This window comes from Gossypium hirsutum, chromosome A08 (assembly GCF_007990345.1).
Source record: "Gossypium hirsutum isolate 1008001.06 chromosome A08, Gossypium_hirsutum_v2.1, whole genome shotgun sequence".
Lineage (NCBI taxonomy): Eukaryota > Viridiplantae > Streptophyta > Magnoliopsida > Malvales > Malvaceae > Gossypium > Gossypium hirsutum.
The window spans coordinates 41,179,036-41,181,177 of record NC_053431.1 but is presented as its reverse complement, the minus strand read 5'-3'; the positions used below and the strand labels follow the sequence as shown (position 1 = coordinate 41,181,177).

Sequence of the window (2,142 nt, the reverse complement as noted above, 5' to 3'; positions counted from 1 at the left end):
GACTAAAATTTTAATATTTAAAAAAATATAAATTAAAAATCACTAAATTATAATATCAAATTCACAAAAGATTTATAGCAAAATTTAAACTAACTATAATCCCACCTATGGCCAAAATGTTGTGTATTTCAAGGAATTAATATATACCTCTTTCTCTTCCTTGTGAACCTCCATAAATTCTCTCATCACCATCACCTTCCCCCCCCCCCCTTTCTCTCTCTCTCTCTCTCTTTTTCTCTCCTGTCAAACCCACTGTCTTGATAAACAGTACTGCACAAGGAGAAGAGTCGGTTGTTTTATGGTGATCATGGTTTGTCTTTTCTTTTATTTTTTTTTTGGTCTATCAAAATTGTTATTGGCTTTTGCGGTTGAATTGGATGTTGATTGTTTTTGATGTTGGTGGGTTAGGGAATTGAAAAGCCCGCATGGTTAGAAGCACTGTACACACAAAAATTCTTTGTGGGGTGTTGTTACCATGAGACAGCAAAGAAGAATGAAAAGAACGTGTGCTGCTTGGATTGTTGCATCAGTATCTGCCCTCATTGCATACCCTCACATCGCTTTCACAGGCTTCTGCAGGTTCGTCGCTACGTCTACCATGATGTTGTCAGATTGGAAGATGTTCAGAAGCTTATCGATTGCTCTAATGTTCAGGTTAGTTCATTATTTCACTCAGAGTTTGCCTTTCAGCTCAGAGTTGGTAACTGATGATTATGACTTGAATTGGGTTAGGCATATACTATTAACAGTGCTAAAGTGGTGTTCATCAAGAAGAGGCCTCAAAACAGGCAATTCAAAGGCGCTGGAAACTACTGTACTTCTTGTGACAGAAGTCTTCAAGACCCTTTTATCCATTGCTCTCTGGGCTGCAAGGTATATACTCTAATCTAACCTAATGTTAATATTGATCAGCAGCAGCATGCAATGAAATGAGGCTTAACCTTTTAGAACTGAATTATTAATTATCAGGTGGATTTTGTGGTAAAACACTACAAAGACCTCACGCCATTCTTAAGGACATGCAATACCTTGACACTCAGCCCTGACTTTTTGATTCCACAAGACATGGGAGAGGATGAGATGACAAACGAGACGCCACATTCGACAGTAGTGGATAGCAATGAGCGACAAAGCTTGTCCTCAGGGTCAGACAACACCAGCATGGCAATGGCAATGGCAATGGCAATGGCAATGGCATACAATTCTGATCAGCACCAGATTGTGAGGAAGAAGAGAAGTGGGCTGTATTTGTGCGGGAGATCAGCTTCCAAGGTGTCTGATGAGGACATGGCTACAAGCATGAGTAGAAGAAAAGGCATTCCCCAGAGATCTCCTCTATGTTAGCAAAAACAATAACTTAGAAAATAATCATAACCCTAAAGAGTTCAAATTACAAATTTTTTGGTCTACTTTTTTAATTTTGGACTGAATCATTAGTTTCAAAATGCTATAAGACTCTGTCTGTCTCTCTTTTCAAATTAATTTAGTCACTTGGTCGGGGGGGTTTGTCTTAATTAATGGCATCACGTGATTCCCAGTTCCAAGTTAAGTATTGGTACAATTTCTTCTTTTTCTCGTAACTATATCATTATTTATATTTATAGGTTTACTAAATCCGAGTGATTATCTGCATTGGTTGAAGAGTTTTTATTGATTAACGTTTTCCTATATTTATTTATTAATGAATTGGAGAACTTATTGTTCTATTATTAAGCCTGTGAAGAGGTAGCTACCTTCTAATTAAGGCTAATGAAAGATGATGGATGGATGAGAAATAGTCTTATAAATAAATCTCAATATCGACCCCCTCAAGGTCTCATGTGTGATGAAGGATGTTGTAAGAAATTGTTTTCCAAGTGTCGTGAGAGAATGGAATGGAAGATTAAAAGTCTTTGAGATTTTCTTCACACAATTTCCTCGTGAACGGAGAGTAATTTAGTTTTTTGACCAGTCAAAAACCCTACCACTCTAAAAAACAAGTCGTTATAAGGGTACTAGTACTTGAGAGAAACGAAATATTAACTAAGCACACGCTCTTTATCTTTTTTTAATTTTTTAACAACAGTTGAACTTAATTTTAGTTTTAAGATTCGACCAAAATTTTTTATATAGAATTTTAAAATTTTATAAATTAGTAATTTT

The 2,142-nt window shown here is 36.1% G+C and overlaps 1 protein-coding gene across 1 annotated transcript; it reads left to right on the top strand.

Moving 5' to 3' along the window:
• The first annotated feature begins 206 nt into the window (after nt 1-206).
• LOC107953201 (protein RGF1 INDUCIBLE TRANSCRIPTION FACTOR 1) lies at nt 207-1,559 on the top strand. Its single transcript, XM_016888441.2, has 4 exons — nt 207-310; nt 409-654; nt 733-873; nt 970-1,559. The coding sequence occupies exons 1-4, from the start codon at nt 299-301 to the stop codon at nt 1,342-1,344; spliced, it is 774 nt and encodes a 257-aa protein (XP_016743930.1). The 5' UTR covers nt 207-298; the 3' UTR covers nt 1,345-1,559.
• The last annotated feature ends 583 nt before the right edge of the window (nt 1,560-2,142 follow it).

Coding starts and splice junctions, on each gene's coding strand:
- LOC107953201 (XM_016888441.2), top strand. Junction 655..732: donor TCGATTGCTCTAATGTTCAG/GTTAGTTCATTA, acceptor GAATTGGGTTAG/GCATATACTATTAACAGTGC. Junction 874..969: donor ATTGCTCTCTGGGCTGCAAG/GTATATACTCTA, acceptor ATTAATTATCAG/GTGGATTTTGTGGTAAAACA.